This window comes from Cicer arietinum, chromosome 7 (assembly GCF_000331145.2).
Source record: "Cicer arietinum cultivar CDC Frontier isolate Library 1 chromosome 7, Cicar.CDCFrontier_v2.0, whole genome shotgun sequence".
In the NCBI taxonomy this organism is placed as follows: Eukaryota; Viridiplantae; Streptophyta; class Magnoliopsida; order Fabales; family Fabaceae; genus Cicer; species Cicer arietinum.
The window spans coordinates 42,533,416-42,552,022 of record NC_021166.2 but is presented as its reverse complement, the minus strand read 5'-3'; the positions used below and the strand labels follow the sequence as shown (position 1 = coordinate 42,552,022).

At 32.1% G+C, this 18,607-nt stretch overlaps 1 protein-coding gene and 1 long non-coding RNA gene across 2 annotated transcripts; both read left to right on the top strand.

Moving 5' to 3' along the window:
- The first annotated feature begins 11,166 nt into the window (after positions 1 to 11,166).
- LOC140918799 (allantoinase-like) lies at positions 11,167 to 11,849 on the top strand. Its single transcript, XM_073363595.1, has 3 exons — positions 11,167 to 11,293; positions 11,347 to 11,685; positions 11,773 to 11,849. The coding sequence occupies exons 1-3, from the start codon at positions 11,167 to 11,169 to the stop codon at positions 11,847 to 11,849; spliced, it is 543 nt and encodes a 180-aa protein (XP_073219696.1).
- A 4,719-nt stretch (positions 11,850 to 16,568) lies between these two features.
- On the top strand, positions 16,569 to 18,436 carry LOC140918686 (uncharacterized). The gene is made up of 3 exons (XR_012161280.1): positions 16,569 to 16,945; positions 17,250 to 17,288; positions 18,132 to 18,436. It is a non-coding gene; the product is annotated as an uncharacterized lncRNA (long non-coding RNA).
- Positions 18,437 to 18,607: the final 171 nt, after the last annotated feature.

The following is an 18,607-nucleotide window of genomic DNA, read 5'->3' as shown; positions in this document are numbered from 1 at the left end:
AAAAAAAAAATTGTGTTGCCTTTATTTGATTTTTAGAAATTTGTGGTGGTATTTTTATATTTTTTGGATTTTATTTGATAGGGTTTTCGATTTTTCACTTCAATTTTAGCGATAGGGACATTGTTGGAATTTTCAGAATTGTGATTTTGCATTGCATTGTTATGATGATGCACGACTAGGGCTAGTTCTATAAATATGCATTCTCTTGAACCTGAAATAGATAGAACATTTCATTTATGTCGTAGACTTAATAGAGCTGCTAGTGTTAACGAGTCAGAGTCAGATACTGAAATTGACAACTTGCTGCAAAATATGGCTGATGCGAATAATAAAACCTTAAGACAACTTACTGCACCTGGTGTCAATTATAATGCATTGTGTATCACATATTCTGAAGTTACTGTACCATTTTAACTTAAATCTGGTTTAATACACTTGCTTCCAAAGTTTAATGGTCTTGCAGGTGAGGATCCCCACAAACACTTGAAGAAATTCCATGTTGTGTGTTCTACCATGAAGCCTCAAAGAGTCATAGAATATCGTATTAAGCTGAGAGTCTTCCCATTTTCACTCCAAGATGCTGCCAATGACTGGTTATACTACCTTCAATCAGGTTCTATTACAAGTTGGAATGATCTCAGAATATTGTTTCTAGAAAAATTCTTCCCCGCCTCAAGAGCTGCTTCAATCAGAAAAGAAATATGTGGCATCAGGCAGATTAACAAGAAATCAGTACATGAGTATTGAGAGAGATTCAAGAAATTAGTGTCAAGTTGTCCTCATCACCAGATTTCTAAACAATTGCTCATCCAATATTTTTATGAAGGCTTGCTTTCTATGTATAGAAGCATTTTGGATCTTGTTAGTGGGGGAACACTTGTCGATAAGACCCCAGAAGTGACAAAGGCTTTGATTGAGAACATGTCCATTAATTCTCAGCAGTTTACAACTAGAAGCAATTCAACAATGTTGACAAGGGATGCGAATGAAATTCAAGCTTCTTCCCACAAGAATTTAGAAAGAAAACTTGATGAGCTTACATCTTTAGGAAAAAAAGTGGCAATAGGTAAAACCCAAGCAGTGGTCTGTGGTATTTGCAATTCTCCAGAGCATCCTTGAGATTCATGTCCTACATTGCAAGAAGATCCAATTGATGATGCTCCTCGTGCATATGCAGCAAATATATACAATCCACAAGTCAACTATGATCTATCATCTAACAGGTACAATCCTGGTTGGAGAAACCATCCCAACCTGAGATGGGAGAATTCATCTGCACAACATCAACGTAGGCAGCATCAACAACAAAATATTCCTCAAAAAAAAAATGCACCTCCATTAGAGGACCTCGTTAAACAGATGGTCGTCCAGAATCTCTAAATTCAACAAAGAACAGATTCCACCATTCAAAATGTGGAAACAAAGATTGGTCAGCTAGCCACTTCAATTAATCAATTGCCTACACAGTCAATGGTAAATCAAAATGCTCCCAATGTCAGTGCAATTACATTGAGGTCTGGGAAAGCTGTTGAAATACCAAAGGTACCTAAAACTGCTGAAAAATAACAAGGTTGTTCAGGACACTTTGATACCTGAAACTGTTGATGTTGAGCAAAATTTACCACTTCCTTTTTCTCAAAGGACAGTGAAGACTAAGAAAACGGGCGAGGCAGATAAGGACTAGGAGATATTGGATACATTTAGGAAGGTGGAAGTGAATATTCCCCTCCTTGAAGCAATTAAATAGATTCCAAAATATGCAAAAATTTCTAAAATATTTGTGCACACACAAGAGAATGTTAAAAGGTAATGAAAGGGTACACATGGGGCTAATTGTTTCAGCCCATGCCTCATATATGCAAAGATCCAAGAAATTTTTCCATTCCATGTACCATAGGCAATAGTCAATTTGAAAATGCTATGTTAGATTTAGGAGCTTCCATTGATGCTATGCCTATATCTATTTTTAACTCTCTTGCTCTTGGATGATTTTACTGTGTATGGTTCCTTATTTGATGCATGCTTGAAAAACTTAGATAGAGTTTTGCATAGAGGTATTGAAACTAACCTTGTGCTGAATTATGAAAAATGTCATTTTATGGTTGAATATGGCATAGTTTCGAGACATGTGATCTCTAAAAATAGGATAGAAGTGGATCTTGCCAAGATTGATGTGATTTTTAATTTGCCTTACCCATCTTGCATCCACGAGATTCGTTATTTTCTTGGCCATGCAGGTGTTTACAGGCATTTTATCAAGGATTTCAGCAAGATAGCTCTTCCGCTGTAAAATTTGTTGTAAAAAGATGCCAGTTTCACCTTTGATGACAAATTCAAGAAGGCGTTTGATTTCTTAAATGCAACACTGACCTCTACTCCCATAATTCAACCACCCAATTGGACCATCCCTTTTGAAATTATGTGTGATGCATCTAACTATGCAGTGGGAGAAGTCTTTGCACAAATGGTTGGTAAGGTTGTCCATGTTATTTATTATGCTTCTAGGACTTTAGATTTTGCACAAGCTAATTATACTACCACTAAAAAGGAACTTTTAGCTTTTTTTTTTTTCACTTGATAAGTTTAGATCATATTTGTTAGGTTCGAAGGTAGTTGTTTTTACGAACCATGCAGATTTGAAGTTCGTGTTGAAGAAACCAGAAGAAAAACCGAGATTGATCCAGTGGATGTTGTTACTCCAAGAATTTGATTTAGAGAATAAAGATAAGAGTGGAGCTGAAAATTTGGTGGCAGATCATTTGAGCCGAATAGAAATGGATGAGGACCGCATCCCCATTCAAGATGACTTCCCTGATGAGCAACTACTACAGTTGCGTGAAGTAACTCCTTGGTTTGCTGATTTAGTTAATTATCTAGTTGTTGGAGTCTTTCTTTCAGATGCATCGAGAACACAAATACACAAACTTAAAAGTGATGTCAAATACTATGTTTGGGACAATCCATATATGTGGAAATTCTATAGTGATCAGGTAATTAGGCGATGTGTTTCCCACCATGAGGCTCATTCTTCATTTTTGTCATGCCTCTCAAGTTGGGGGACATTTTGGTCCTCAATGGACAGCAAGAAAAGTCTTAGACTCAAGTTTCTTTTGGCCCACTTTGTTTAAATATGCTTTTGAGACTTACAAAACTTGTGAACAGTGCCAAATAGCAGGAATATCAATCACTCGTAAGAGTGAGATGCCTCAACAACATATGCTTTTATGTGAAGTATTTTATGTGTGAGGCATTGACTTTATGGGCCCTTTTCATGTATCTTTTGGTTTTGTCTATATTTTACTAGTTGTTGATTATGTTTCGAAGTGGGTGGAAGCAATAATCACTAGGGCTAATGATTCTAAAGTTGTTGCAGGTTTTATCAGATCAAATATTTTTTGCAAGTTTGGAATACCCTGGGCCATCATAAGTGATCAAGGCATTAATTTTTGCAACCGCACCATGGACATTTTGCTTCGAAAGTACGGGGTTGTGCACAGAGTTTCTACACCTTATCATCCCTAGACTAATGGACAAGCTGAAATCTCAAATAGGGAAATAAAACATATCTTTGAAAAGATGGTGCAACCAAACAGGAAAGACTGGAGCCACCGACTTGAAGAGGCTCTTTGGGCTCATAGAACAACCTAGAAATCACCAATAGGGATGTAACCTTGAGATATAGAAAGCAGGTTTGGAGAGAAAGCTTCAAAGTCAACAACTTGAAGAGCTTAGACTTGAAGCTTATGAGAACTCTCGGATCTATAAGGAGAAAACTAAGTACTTTCATGATAAGATGATTTCTAGGAAGGAATTTTCCATTGGCCAAAAAGTTTTATTGTTCAACTCCCGTCTGAAATGCTAAATTGTGTATCATTTGTGATAAGTCATTAACCTTTGTGAGATTTTTTAGCCTTATTATGAATGGAATACATTTTTCCATCTTTTTTTTCTTGTGTGTTATCTCACTCATGATTGCTAGTTACGCCATAACTTGACTTGACTCTTGTCTGCATGCATATATTGAAATGATCTAGGCATTTGTTTCTTGATTAAGCTACTAGCCAAATAAGTCTACCCTACAATTATCCATTTGTTTAAGCCCCTTTGAGCCTAATTATCTCATTCTTTGTTATATAGCTCATTACAAGCCTAAAAGTGAAAAACAATGAATTGACCCAATCTTGGGGGATAAAGGAGTCTTTCCTTAAATAAGTGTAGGGGTGCTCAACTTGTTTTTTCAAATTTGAGGGTTATAACAAAAATTAATAAAAAAAAAAGAGAAAAAAAAGAGGAATAAAATGAGGAAAATGGTTGTGTTGTGAGCAAAGAGAGTGTGAAAATAAAAGTTAATGATATTTTGTTTAGTTACTTTTTAATGTTGTTTTTCTCTCTTAATCATTACTCATTTATCCTCTTTGATTTTCAGCCCTAGTCTCCTTAGGATTATCTCCCCCTTACCTTGGTCACGTTACAACCTGAATAAAGACATTTTGATAATTATGTGCACGTGTTTCAAATATAGATTATAGAGTTTTGTCAAACCTATGGTAGTGCTAGCTTTCATGATGTGCTTTGAGTGTAAACAGTAGCCCAAACACTTTGAGTGTAAACACTTTGAGAGAATTTTATATCCTCAAAGGACACTATCACTTATGATTTAGTTAACTTGTCCTCTTGTTTGTCTTGGTTGTGATAAAAAAAGCTATTCATGATTGCCTTAAGCTAGAAATATTTTTTTTTGTAGCTCACCACTTTGCATTCATAAGAATATTTGGAATCGCATGCATTGCTTTGCTCGGAGTGCAAAAGTTTAAGTGTGGGGGAATTTTATCATAGCATTTGGGCACATGTTTCTAGCTTTTTAGTTTGGTATTTTAAAAGCTCTTTATAGCTTAGAACAGTATTTTTAACTTGTTTCTAAACTTTCGGTCGCATTTGAATTATAATTGTATTATATGTATTTTGACTATTGTTTGTTCTGTAGGCCATAACTTGATCTCTAGATATCGGATTAGCGCATACGTATAGACGTTGGAAAGCTAAAAACTAGAGCTACAACTTTTGTGTTGGAATAAAATTCTAATGCCGAACTTTACTGAGCCTAAATTGCAGATTTCATAATTTGGACTTTTGTAATAATTTTAAATAGCAGGTCACTTGTTTTAAACCCTAAAGCCCAATATCGAGTACTATATATTGGCAGTTTTGTTTCTTTTCACTGGAGAAAATATTAGGATTCAGATTGCTACAAGAAGTAAACAAATTTTATTTTAATTTCATGAAAGGCTAATTTTATAAGATTAATCCACGAGTTCAGAGTTTCATCAACACCTTGAGATTCAGGTTACACTGTCAATTTCGATGCATGATTATATTCTTGTTTATTTGATTATATTAATATTCTGATTGCTTAAATTAAATTTCAATAGGATCGATTAGATTTATTTGACAGAATTTGGTTTTCGTTTCTAATTTAATTGAATTATAATTTTGCGATGTTTGATCGTTAATTGTAAAATTTTGATGATTGTGATGCTTAATCCAATCAAAGAAACCAAATTCACATAGGATTGATACACTTGTTTGATCAATTATATAGTCAAATAAGAATAGAATCAGGAATTAGAAATTAAACTCATTGATAGAATCTGTGATAGGTCTAAAACTCGAATAAGTGGATTAATCGTTTTGCTCATCTGATAAATCAAAAATCTAAAAAACCCCTTTTTAATTTCAACTTTCAATTTGGTTATTATTATTATATCAGAAGTCCTTGCGAAATGATTCGAGTTATTAACTCTATTTACATTTTATCAATTGTATTTGACCCGTGTGCGACATCGGATCAACATGTGAATAGAATTATAACAAACTAACACATGTGAATAGAATTATAATATAGGTATATCCTTAACTACTACTTATTATTAGAGCTTTCAAAATGGAAAACTTGATCTGTTTAGGCCCGACTCTAACGGACAACGAGTTCTCTGGAGTTGGACTAAATGTTAGTCGAAAGATTACCACCTGAACTTGGTCCTAAACGGATTATGGGCTTTTGAGCTAGCACCCATTTAATTATGTTTATTTATATTTAAATTTGTATTTTTAAGTATTATAATATATTTTTGAAAAAATTTATATAACTTTTTATATATTCTAACATTTTTTAAATAAAATTAACATTCTTTTAAATATAACAAGCTAGAATGTCCAAATAAATTTCAGGCTTGAAGTTTAGAGCCCAAGCCCTATAATTTATCAAGTTTTCTGATACGCCCGTAAGAGCTAGATCATTTTGATGGTTCCACTTATCACCTAAAGTTTGGACAACTTTCTCTCATTTAAAATTGCTTTTTAAATGTCAAATTTACTTTTAATTGTAAACCAAAAAGGTTATCTTTTTTGTTTTTTACAACAAATAAGTTATTGTGTAGAAAATGTTGAATTACATAGGAAAACTCAATCCTTGTGGGAACAATATTTAATTATACTACTTTCTTTTTATTGAGTAGAAAAACACATGTCAAATATCATTTCTCCAAAGTTGAGTACCTAGCAAGTGTTAGAGAAAAAGATTCAAGAAGAAAAAATAATGTTAGAAGTCAACATATGCTTAATGGAAAACTTAGAAAATAATGAGGTAATCATCTATTAACTTTGTCCTTTATGTGAACAAATGGAAAAAGAATTTGATAATCTTGTATGTGATTCAAACTTTCTTGCTCAAAAATTTGGTTTATTAAAAGAACAACTATGTAAAGAAAATAAAGAAAAATAGAAAGCCCAAGCTATGAATGACGAACTCATAAAGGTCATCCAAAAGATTCTCAATGAGATAACCATAAAAAGTCATCTTCTAGAATGTTCTAAAACTAAGGAATAAAATACTTCTTTAAAAGTAAAACTTCATGAATTGAAAAATGATTTAACCAAAATGGTAAAAACCATTGAACATAATTGGACATCTTGATTCTATATGGTTTTACAAAAAAAAAGGATAAAAAATTCAAAACAAAACGATTTCCAAAAAACGAAGAACGTTCTGGTCTCATATCAGAACATTCTCCAAGAACAAAAAAGAAGTGTTTTTGCTGTTCAAAGATCGGTCATGCTGAACCAAACTGTAGTCATAAGAAAAATCTTCTAGAAGAAGATACACTAACCATCAAGGACCCAAACAAATATGGGTATCTGTAAGACCCATAATTTTAAAGTATACTTTATGTATTTTTGTGTATTTTGGATATTGGCTCGGAGGCTTTTTAGCCAAAGTTATTAATATTTTGGAGTTTATATGATCAAAAAGATATTTTGATGCCAATTAGAATTACTCGTCGATGAATAAATTAAATTAACTGCGGTGAATCTTTTACGAAGAATTTAATGCGTTATGGGTGAAATGGTAATTTTAATAAATATCTAGATATTTTGAGATATTTGTTAATTATAATTAATATATATAATGGATATATGTTTGGAGGAAAAGGAAAAAGGAAGGAAAAGAAGAAAGAAAAGGAAATAGAAAGAAAAGAAATAGAAAGGAAGGAAAAAGAAAGAAAGGAAAAGGGAAGGAAAGAAAGAAATCTAAATTCATCTTCTTCCTCTGTCGCATGAACCCATCTCCCTCCTTCCTCCATTTTTCATTTTCTTTGCTTCCTTTAAGTTCGAGAATTGAAACCCAAGGCTAGTGGGTGAGAAAGATCAAGTTCTCAACTCCTTCCTCCTTCTTGGATTCAAAAACGGAGTTAGGGATCTCAAAACCGTCAAACACAAATCTCCCTGTTTCATCTAGGTCTAAGCTGCGTTTCCAGAAGAGATAGAAGGGAAAGTTGCTCACTACCACGCTACGGTGCTAGGGAACCAACTTTGGAAGCAGCATTGCGAGCAGAGATTTTACCGGATTTACTCGCGGTATCGTAATCGCACATTAGAGCTAACGTGAAGGTAAAGGCTCCTTCCAAACTTCTAGTTTGCATTTAGGGACTTATCTGTGATTGTGTGGAAAAGAATTTTGTTAGGGTTGGAGTATTGATTTGGGGGAAAATGAATCTAAGGCTTTATGGGTAAAATCTTAGAGTTAGGTTTTGGTTATATTGATGAATGTTTCGTGGAAAATGAATTTAAACTCATTTATGTATGATTTTGAGTAAATGAAACTTGTTGTGTTTGAGTGGTGGATTGTGTTGATTTGTGTTCGTCGTATTTGACGTGTTCTTAATTAATACTGATGAAATTTGATATGTGTATGGTTGGATTTTGTGGAGAAATGAATTGATGTGTTTTGGTGTGGATCGTGGATTGAATTTGATAATATATTTGAGTTTGTTTTGTGTGGAATTTGAAAACCATTAGAGTTAAACGAGTATTAAGAATGGAGAATCTCTTAATGTCTACGTTTACTTAATGTTGTCGTGAAAATCGTTTAAGTTAAACGAGTATTAAGAATGGAGAATCTCTTAATACCTTTGTTTACTTAATGTTTGTTGTGAAAATCATTAGAGTTAAACGAGTATTAAAAATGGGGAATCTTTTAATATCTCAGTTTACTTAATGTTTGTAGTGGAAATCGTTAGAGTTAAATGAGTATTAAGAATGGGGAATCTCCTAATATCTACATTTACTTAATGATTGTCGTTCGAATTGTAAGAGTTAAATGGGTATTAAAAACGGGGAATCTTTTAATATCTGCCTTTACTTAATGGTGTTTGTCCGTGAGAGACTACACCCCGGTAAATTGTGTTTGTCCGTGAGAGACTGCACAGGTGTTTGTCCGTGAGAGACTACACCCTGGTAAATTGTGTTTGTCCGTGAGAGACTACACCCTAGTAAATTGTGTTTGTCCATGAGAGACTGCACTCGTGTTCGTTCGTGAGAAACTGTACGTTTAGGATTTACGCCTCCGCGGAGGATTTTGTTTTGAAATTGTGTGATAGCATGTTTGTTTGTAAACTATTTCGAAACTCAAGTTGTCGTGGTAATTGTGTCGAAACTCAAGTGTATATGAATGATATTGAATTAGTTTATGTATTTTTGGAAGGATAAGCAGGGAAATCGATTTCCCAATCGATTTGGGAAGTTACAGAGGCTCAACTATTTATAAAATTGATTTCCCAATCGATTTGGCCATGCAGGAATTCAGCAAAACTGACAAAAATCGATTTGGAAATCGATTGGCATTAAGTCAGGGGCTCAGCTATCATGTCAATCGATTTCCCAATCGATTGCCCAATCGATTGAATTAAGCCCAGAATTCAAATTTCACTAAAAACCTTCAGGAAATCGATTTGGAAATGGATTGGCTTAGTAAAAATTCTTATTTTGAGTTAGATAACAGATTGCTCGATTGATTTATCAATGTCTTGGTTAGTTATGTATTACTTGATGGATTGAGAACCTTATTTTGATTTCATTTTTAATTGGCAAGCATTATATGAACTTTTAGCATATGGAAAATCCTTTTAAGGTGCATGCTTAGTTGAAAGGTTATTTTGTGCTTTTAAAAACTTAAATGTTATGTGTTAACTGTTAATTTCGGTTGGTGACCCTTTACAACTATTGTGGAAATCTGGGCTTTGCCCTCAGATGAGAGCCAGGACGATCCTACCGGTTCGTACCCTACGGACGGGAATGTAGATGGGAATGCTTGACTGGAGCTATGTTAGGAGGATCTCACGGGGCGCGTGGAGATCACTCAAGGTGTATAGCTATAGTTTTTTGTAGAATGATCAGATTAGGGTGACATAGAGGGAACAGATGTCTTTCTTTTGGATTACGTTATTTTGAACTGGAAAACTGTACCTTTACTAATATTGTCGGTATGACATCTTATTTGAATGGGTTCCATGTATCATTTGTTGTTGTGTAAATACTTTGGATTCATATTTTGAGAAACTTTTCCACTGCTTGTAAATTATAATGACTCAATTATTTATCCAAAGGCATTACCTCATTTATCTCTCTGTTTTATTTTAATTTCTTTAAAAAAAAATACACCCTCGCTTAGAGAAACGGGGTGTTACAGTATCAAAATCATTACTAACTTGTGATGTAGGAACATCATCCAACAATCAAGAAATAACATTGATACACGAATAAGGCATGCTCAATACACATGAATGGAAAAATATGGTGCCTCTTCTCATTACAAATATTTGGAGGGTTTATAACCTTTGGAAGTATTCACAATCAAAGGTACATGTATCATTAGTTGAAATAATTTTGCATAGATTAAGTATGTTTGATATGTGAAAGATAACTTTGTAAAATTGTTTTTAAAGTTATTTTTTTAAACCCCACATGGCTGAGGTAAAACAAACATCATCATGTTTTAGTTTAAAGAAAAATCTTTATGTTTTATACTTAGATGAATTTCCAACCAAATCAGGATTTTAAGTCTTTTGAAAAAGAATTGTCATTTCTATAAGAAATTATCAAGGGAAATTTGAAACATCATTCTTCAAATCATTATTTGATGAAAATAATATTTCACATGATTTTCTTGTCAAAGAACTTTCCAACAATATGGACCTATTTTTAAAAAATTAATTACAATAAATGGTTAGAATAATTATCAATGAACTAATGTGTTTGTATTCCAATTGAGTACCCAATAGTAGTTATAATGTGTTTCCTACAATGCACGTTTAGGTAGACTCTAAACCTCTTCTAGCAACAAAATTGTTGTTGTCTATTAGTGTTTTTCAAATACTATAAGATTTTTTCATATTCATTGTTTATTGTAAGAAGAGCTTACCTTATCTCTCAACATATTATAAGCTTTATTGTTTACATATCCAACTCTAAGAGAAGGTCTGATCATGGAGTGGAAAAACAAAAACAAAAAATCTAAGAGAATGATCAATTTAAGCAAAAAGATTCATGTCTTCATTCTGGAAGCAGTACCAGAACATTCTCCACAATAGCAGAACGTTCTCCATAAAAGCAGAACGTTTTTTATAGTCAATATGTTTCATCCAATCAAAACTAATGTTGCCTATCACGATGATATGGTTGAAGAACATCAATGTGGCTATTATTTCTCAGACATATCTAAAAATCAATCAATAAAGCCAAAATAGAACGGTCTTGAATTAATGTCATAATGGAGGAACTCTCTCAACAACAAACGCAAAATTGTCTCATTTCAACCATCAATCAAGATAAATGAATGAGCATGAAGAGAAACTCCAAAATATACAAAGATTGCTCATTGTTGAACTTCAAGTGAGAAAGATCACTAAAGGAGTGGAGATAAATGAAGGGAAGATTGTGTCTATTGTGGAAGGATATGGTAAGCAGGGGAATTCTGTGCAACAAGTGCTGTTGCTGGAGGTGTAACTACAGTGGTTGACAGGCCTCCGAACAATAATCCAACAACTATGTCTAAGGAAACACTAGAACTTAAGCTTGAAGCTACAGAAAATAAAATCTATGTAGATGTTTTTTGGGGAGGCATGATCCTTGAAAATGCTTTAAATACCAGTATTCTTGAAGGTCTCTTAATTATTGGTGTTCTTTGTGCAATGTCTTTTATGTGCCCTTTAGGAATTGATGACTTTCCTATGACTACTATAGACCATATCAAGGAGGGATTGTTTGTATTGACAAAATATAGAAGATCTTTAATTGTGCACGCTGAGATCCAACACGATTCTAAAAGTCATTTGGAACTTTATAGCAACGGTAACCTGTGTGTTTACAAGATATATCTTGACACTAGATCACCTTCATGAGAGGAAGCAACAGTTAAAGAACTTGTAAATGTTACAGAGGATTCTATAATTGGTGGTCCTTTAGATGGAGCACATGTTCACATTGTCCACTTGTCTGATTCAAGTGCTTTTTGAGTTTTATCAAGGTATATCCTGATCATGATTACTATTTAATTCATTCATGAAACTCAAATCCTTATCATCAATTCAAATTATCATGTTAAATGAACTAACATCATTTTCTACAAATTCACCTATTTATGTCCTTGAAAGTATTCTCTATCATGTTCTCCAAATTTTTTTGCAAATATTGAGTAGTCTATATATTGTTTGATGATTGAGTATAATTTTTTGAAAATGGCTTTTAAAAAAAATTGAATTTATAATGTGGCTTTTGAAAAAGATCCTTCTTCAACATATTAAACATATATCCTTGTTTAGGATTTATTTTTGAAGGATTTCAAAAAGATAATATATGTTTGGTCTTCATGAAAATGATTTGTGTTTCTTGTTGTTTTAAAACTCAAAACTAATCCAAAAATATTATGGCGTGAAGTCAAAAATTGATATTTCAACATTTTGAGGCATATTAATATATGTCTTTGCAAATGAGTCTTATTTGTTGCTAACTTCATTTGTGAAAATTGATCACAAGTGTTTATATATTTTAAGCATGATAGATAGAAATAGCAATAATAAAAAAAGCTCCTACACATGTATAATGAAAGTAAGCTTGAAAATGTGTCTTTTTGCTAGTTTGCGTGTTCGCAAAAACTTTGTGAAAAAGAATTTTTTTTAAGGTGAGCAAATTCTTTGACATATTTTTTGATCCATTTAAAAAAAAAATAGTTTTTGAAAATTAGAAACATTATTAGCATACGAATGTTTTGTAAAGAGAGAAATTATATTTGACATGATGTCACATTTATCTTATTTTACTTCCTTGTATACACTCATTCTCTCTAGTTCTAAAAATGAAAAACGAATCTATTTCTAACAGTAAGTTTGATCATGTTCAAATTGAAAGGTTGTCTCTTGTGAAAGAAGACAAAGAGCAAAGAGGCATATTGGTTATGTAATGGAACTTTGAAATATTAAAGAATATTAATTTCATAATATTCGGGGGGAGTTTTTAGAAAATATTCTTTTTTTTTATTAAATTGAAGTCAATTGATAATTTTTTCTAAAAATGAGAAGAATATATATTCATGAACTATTTTTCGAGTGTGTTAAAATACTTGCATATAATTATGTCATATTGATTTTGTTATCAGTATCCATATCTTGATTGCAATATTGACTAAAATGATGATTGATCATCATACATGTTATGATCCTTGATGTTAAACGCAAACTTGACAATTTTGATATATGAATGTATTGATCAACCACATGATTTCTATGTGCAGTATACTCATATTATTACTCCCTACATTTGTACTTCATTTTTATTCCCCAATCTTTTTGATAGATGCCAAAAAGGAGAGATAAATATATGATAGATATAGGATGAAAGTAATTAATGAAAAATATTAAGAATTAATCTCTTGCATATGTTTAGGGGGAGTTTAATTAGAATGCTAAGAATCAAATTGTTGCATGTGTTTAGGGGGAGTTTATTTACATATCTATGAATATTCTTGTATTTTATTTATATCCATCTATAAAACCTAAGTTTTATTCAAAAGGTTTGTCATCATCAAAAAGGGGGAGGTTGTTGAGGCAAAAACATTTTTTGGTGTATGCTTTAATGACAACAAACCTTGTGAAATAAATGATGATTACACTTGAGTTTTATTTAAGGAACTGCATAAGTGAACAAGCAAGAAGTCATTCACATCATCAAAATGCATAAATATCTACTCAACAATGAAAATTCTCAAAAAGAATATATCATATACCAATCATTCAAGAGACTGATTATTACATCTTCAAGATAGCATCTTCATGAATAAGGTGATCAAATAAATTCATACAACAATCAATGATCACACCATGTTATAAATCAAAACAAATTATGTCTTAACTAAATTGGAAAAACGGAGATCATTCGGGTTTATTAAAAATAGTAGTCTGAAAAACAAAGATCATTCTGGTTTATTAAAAACAAATTCTGGAAAAATAAAAATCATTATGGTTTATTAAAAACTGAAGTCTGAAAAACGAAGATCATTCTGGTTTATTAAAAACAGAAGTCTGGAAAAATGAAGATCATTCTGGTTTATTAAAAACAGAAGTTTGAAAAAACAAAAATCATTCTGGTTATTTCATTTGTGGGAAAAAGTAAAATGAATCATTTTTCATAGTCCAAAACTTAAGATAAACACATGTCAAGACTACTCAAAACAATACTCGAGCCCAAAAAGTCTAGCTAAAGGCCCAAAGAAGCAAACAACGTCAAGATCAATCTCTAGATTGATGAGCTATGAATAATGATAACTAGGACAGCAAGGACACTACTGCTGCACCTTTTTACAGAAAATACATTGTGCTTCTAAGACAAAGGATTGACACTAGACAACCACTAAATCACTCATCCACATTTTCCATACAACTCAAAACCAAGATCGTTTTGGTTTTACAAAAGAACATTTTGGTTATTCTCTGTTAAAGACAAAATTAAAACATATTATTTTCCACAGTTCAAACCACAATTTAAAGAGTGTCGAGACTGTTCAAATAAATGGTGAAGTCCAGAACTCGTGCTAAATGCCCAAATGAGGAAAACAACCTCAAGATTGATCTCCAAATTGATGAGTTGTGAGGAATGACGCAAGTACATTGTACTTACATTATTCTGCAGAATGTTCTGCATAAATTTGATTTGAAATAGTACTAACTGATATTTTGCAGCTCATTCATTCATGTTTTCCATTAGATCCAAAAGCAAGAATGTTCTTAGTTTTCAAGAATGTATTCAGTTTAAACTGAATATTCAAAGCCTTTTATCATTTATAAATTGAAGATCAATTGGAAGATGAAGGAACGAGTTCAATTTACAAATCTACCAACACTTGTTCAAGTAATAACAAGTCAAAAACACTTCAAGCAAACTCCAGCTCTCTTCACTACATTTGTGGATCATCATTTATTGATTTATTCTTTATTTATCTCAAACAAGCGTTTAGAAATTTCAAGATCCCAAACACTATTATCATACACATCATTTGTAACTCAAGTCTATCTTTTATGTTAGATTGAGTGTGTTTGTAAAAATCTTTAAAAGGCTGAAAGATGACTGTATAAATCCTTTCTAGGTTGAAAGGTGAAGATTGTAATTGATCAAGGTGTGATCAAGAGAAAAGGTATGAAGGAGAACATTTTGGTTCTGAAGCACATAGTGAAAATCTCACGGTTGTGAGAACTGGACTAGCCCGAGTTGGGTGAATCAATATACTTTTTGTGTGTGATCTTTCTATCTCTTATCTTTAATTATTTTCACACACAATTCACAATTCACACTTCATTATAAACTAATTTGTTTAATTTACCTCTAACATATCCAGAATATTCTGGACATTTTGTTTCAACCAAGATTGATCTTGAGTTAATTTAAATTAAGAACATTAATCAAAATTTTAAAGGATCACAATTCAAACTCCCTTTCTTGTGATTAAAGTTGCTACTTCACTCATTTGGTAACTAAGGGTTTCACTCAGACCTACGGTATAGACTACTCAAAAACATTTGCTCGTTTTGCAATGTTGTACATTGTTAGAATACTTTTATCTCTTCTAGCTAACCTCGATTGGCCACTACATCACTTAGGTATTATAAATATCTTTCTAAATGGTGATTTAGAAGAAGTATACATGGATGGTTCTCCAAGATTTGAAGACCAATTTGGTTCACAAGCGTGAAAGTTGAAGAAGTCACACTATGACGTAAATCAATCTCTAAGAGCATGGTTTTAAAGGATTACTTAGTTTATGAAGAAACAAGGTTACATTTAAGAACAAGTTAATCATACCTTATTCACAAAATTCTCCTTTCATGTGAAAGTTGTTGTCCTCGTTGTCTATATTGATAATATTATCCTCACTGGAGAACTAGTTACAAACTTAGAAATCGAAGACTTAGAATCCTTGATATTCTATCTTGGTATAGAGGTTCTTCGATCAATGAAAGGAATTGTAATTTCTCAACAAAAATACATTCTAGATCTATTAAAGGAAAAATGAATGAATGGTTGTGTAGGCCAGCTGACATACAAAATTATGGGGGAGGGAGTGGTTACTTGTCTAATACTAGACCTGACATCACATTCATAGTTAGTGTTGTGAATCAATTTATGTAATCTCCCTATGAGGAACATCTTGAAGCAGTTTATAGAATATTATGATATCTGACATCACATTCATAATTAGTGCGAAGCTTTGAGAGAAAGAGAAGAAGATAAAATGTAGTTAGAAGCCTTGAAAGAAAGGGGAAAAAGGGAAGAAATTAACTTGAAGAAATAAGAAGATGCATGATGGAGGGACAATAAATCCACGAGGAAGAAAATGGTTGATAAAATGAGATTTTGAATAGGACCCTCATTATTGATTTTATTTTAATTTTTGTTAATTCAATATGTGATGAAATGACTCATTAGAGTCATGTCATTAAAAAGTGTCAGCTCATATATGTCAATTGTTACTCTATTTGTTGTGTCAATATTTTTTTAACAAAAAATAATGATATACAGATAAAATATATTAGTTTTTTAATTTATAGAAAGAAAAAAATCCTAAGAAAAAAGTAAAAAAAATCATATATTTGTTAGAAAAAGTATATATTTAAATTTCTCAATAAAGATATTATTCCTTAAAAGTATAATTATGTGTCACTTTAAAAAAATGTATATAGCCAAGTTTGGCAAGGTGATACACCCAAATTTGTAATCATGAGGTTATAGCCAAAATCCTTCTCCAATTGAACTAGAGATTTGTGGTTAGAAATGAGATTCGTAATTTAATTGATTATTATGTCTTTATTTCAATCCAATATTCCTTAATTTATGTCTTTTTAAAGATTAAATTGGAGTTAGGTCCCTTCATTAGAGTTGTATTCGTACCTTTCATATTTTAGGGGGGTTTTGGTTTGTGCCCAATCTTATATATAAATCTCTAGATATGCTTTTTGGAAGCCATGTAATAGGTGTTGATGATTAAGCAGCAACTATTTTCACTTTATTGTAGGTTATTCTTTTAGCTTTCCAACACCACCAAGATATCAACAATCAGACACATGTAGGTCAAGTTATGATCAAAATAATATAGTAGTGTAGTTGTTAAATTGTCTTAATCTATCAAGATTGATAATTAAATCGATTATTGCGATTAGAAAACGCATATTTGATTTTTTGTTGTTGTTGATGAATCTATTCTAAACCTTTTTTTGTGATAGACATTCGGTCTTGACCCATCTGGTTCAATCTAACTAATCTAAAACATTATTAAAACATGTTTTTAGGATTCGTTGGTCATTTTATTTGAAAACTAAAAGTTGTCTCTTAATTGTTAGAGCTCTGATAACCCTTATTTTTTTCTCTAGCTGTGCGTTTTGAACCTTGCCTACTCCATTGGAACTGTGGTGAGTATGTCTTTCTTCAAATATTGAATTTATAGTTGTTGATGTCATTGTGTGTTTTTCCAGATAACTGTTCATCATTTACATTTTGAATTTAATCGTTAAAGTCCCTCTTTCTAACTGTATTTCAGATCAATAATCTGTTCCTTTTCTTATTTATCACATATAATCATTATTCATGATGTTTTGAACTCATAGGAAGGTGCTGATTAATTTGAGATCAAAGTTATTAGGCCCTTTCTTACTAAGAATTAAATCAGATTTTATTTCAAGTTAATCATTTTCCCAAGACTTGCTAATAAGTAAAAAGGATATATCTAAGATTGTGAGTTTTAGTAACGTTTCCCCTGCAAAAAATCAAACTATCATCAGCATACAAGAGATGTGTGATTCCTGGAAAATGATAAAAACAAATAAGGAGAGATGGTCTTACTATGTGAACCCTCTTTTAGGTTGAAACTTTTGGGAAGGCTTCCATTAATAAGAATTGAGAAGGAAACTGTAGACCCACATCGCATAATAGAATTGATGATATTGCTAGGAAACCCACATAATTGAGAGTTTTATGGAGAATATTCCATTCAATCGTAGTGTAAGCCTTGACCATGTCCGTTTTAATCCTACAAGACCTTTTTCTTATTGTTATTGTTCTTCATATAGATAAAACTCTCATAAGCAACTGAAGCATTGTGTATATAAAGATACCTGACACAAAAGCACTTTGATTATAGCTAATAATATCAAGAAGAATGGTCTTAATTCTATTAGCTATAGTCTTTGTGACAATTTTTGATATAACATTACACAGATTACAGAGAAATAGGCTTATAGGCTTTTTTATTATAGGAATGAGATAGATAAATGTTTTGTTCAAGCATGTGGAATCATCGTTATTGTTAAGGATATTAAGAGCGAGATTAGTGATATCGTTACAACTGATCTCCCAAAAGATATGATAAAAAGGCTTCATTCTGGGTAAACTCAGCTTGAAAGATAGTCATCGTGATTGTATTCTTAACGACATCCGCTGTAGCTTCCTCATTATGAATAGGCTGCGTTGCATCAATGATCACTTTGATTTTCACAATGATATTCTTACCAGAGTATTCGTACAGCTCTGATTCTCCAACCTTACCAAGAAACTCACCAACCTTTATCCCCATTCATTTATTGCTACAGTGAAGGGGGAGGCCCCAAATTTGTATCCAAATTGGAACCTGATTAAATCCAATGCTCTTTGGATAATGTAATCATTATTATGTAATAATTCCCTTTTACCATGGATAAAGAAGACAAACTAAAGTATTAAATAAGTACAAGTA

Excerpts from the sequence above, each read along its gene's own strand:
- LOC140918799 (XM_073363595.1), top strand. The coding sequence starts at position 11,167 with ATGAATGAGCATGAAGAGAAACTCCAAAATATACAAAGATTGCTCATT. Across the intron at positions 11,294-11,346 it reads GTCTATTGTGGAAGGATATG|TGGTTGACAGGCCTCCGAAC; the intron begins GTAAGCAGGGGA and ends GTGTAACTACAG. Across the intron at positions 11,686-11,772 it reads TTTGGAACTTTATAGCAACG|AGGATTCTATAATTGGTGGT; the intron begins GTAACCTGTGTG and ends TAAATGTTACAG.